This window comes from Apium graveolens, chromosome 7, assembly GCF_009905375.1.
Source record: "Apium graveolens cultivar Ventura chromosome 7, ASM990537v1, whole genome shotgun sequence".
NCBI lineage: Eukaryota > Viridiplantae > Streptophyta > Magnoliopsida > Apiales > Apiaceae > Apium > Apium graveolens.
In genome coordinates, this window is record NC_133653.1 from 102,273,254 (window position 1) to 102,274,771 (window position 1,518).

Consider the following 1,518-nt stretch of genomic DNA (forward strand, 5'->3'; position numbering starts at 1 on the left):
ATATGTTTGACTTTTGTGCTTTTTGATTATTGACTATAAGTTTAGAATTTTTTTTGCGGGTTTTAGAAAAGATGGACGGGGAGGACGGTAATAACCAGAACAATAATGAAAATCAGAACAACAACGAGAATCAGAACAACAATGGCAATCAGGGCAACAATGGTGAAGAAGGCAACGTCTTTGATCAGCTGGCTGAAACTCTAGCTGTACTTGTGAATCAGCAACCGAAGCCTAACATCGTCTCTCAGTTCAAGCGTTTGAACCCGCCAACTTTTGATGGAGCTACAGACCCGGCTATTGTTGAGATGTGGATCCAAGAGATGGAAAAGGCCTTCGGACTTCTTGGGAGCAATGAGCAGTAGAAGGTGACATTAGCTGTGTATCAATTGCAAGGAAGTGCTTATGACTGGTGGCTCATGGAAAAGAGGAAGAACGAGACGACAAATCTTGAAGAAAATCCTGAACCATACACTTGGGCAAAGTTCAAGAAGGCTTTGGAGGATAAGTACTTTCCTAGAACAGTTAATCTGCAGAAAGAGAGAGACTTCATTCGTCTTCAGCAAGGTGGAAGAACCGTCATTGAATACGAAGCAGAATTTGCAAAACTTGCGGAGTATGCATCGACCTTAGTAGCAGATGAGAGCAGCCGAGCACGAAAATTGGAAGAGGGACTTCGAAGTGACATCAAGAATTCAGTGGCGTCGTTTGAACTTCAGACATATGAGGCTGTGCTCAACAAGGCTTTAGTGATCGAGAGAGGGTTGTCAGAATCTGAAAAGGCAACAGGAAGCTGGAATAAGAGACGGTTCACTCAAGCTGGTGGTCAATCATTTCAAGGGGGACCATTCAAGAAACAACACGTGTATGATCAAGGTAGTGGTCAAGGAAATCAAGAAAATTGCACCAGGTGTGGCGGGAACCACGCACATACAGAATGTCGTTGGAACAGAGGCGCGTGTTTTCATTGCGGGGAAGTCGGACACAAAATTGCTCAATGTCCTCACAATCCACCACCAAGAAAGGAAGCAGATAACAAGATGGGAAAATGACGTGTATTTCAGCTCACAGTAAATGACAACTATCGCAAATAAGGTATGCTATCTTTTCTTTGGTGACTTATTCAATTCAATTTATTTATTTTTTTTATGTGAATTTGAGGACCAAATTCTTTTAAGGAGGGAAGAATGTAAAATCCGTAATTTTATATTTAATTTATCTATTAGATATTATGATATTAATTCGTTTAGATAAATATTTTAAATTAGAATATCCCGAAAACGTTTTGTGTAAGTTATTGAGTTGGGAAAAGATTTGTTATTTGTGGAAATTAGTGTAAGAATAATTTAGAAAATCAAAATCTTTTTAGTTTAGGTAATTGTGTGTGCCAAATATTTTATTTTAGGAATTTATTTGGAGAGATTATATTATATCCTAATTAGAATTAGGGTTTTGTGTATCTATATAAAGACCCCTTTAGACAATAATATGACTCGTACAGGGGCTCGTCGCGTTGCAGGG

At 38.9% G+C, this 1,518-nt stretch overlaps 1 protein-coding gene across 1 annotated transcript; it reads left to right on the forward strand.

Moving 5' to 3' along the window:
- The first annotated feature begins 416 nt into the window (after positions 1 to 416).
- LOC141673917 (uncharacterized) lies at positions 417 to 1,049 on the forward strand. The gene has a single exon (XM_074480645.1). The coding sequence runs from the start codon at positions 417 to 419 to the stop codon at positions 1,047 to 1,049; it is 633 nt and encodes a 210-aa protein (XP_074336746.1).
- Positions 1,050 to 1,518: the final 469 nt, after the last annotated feature.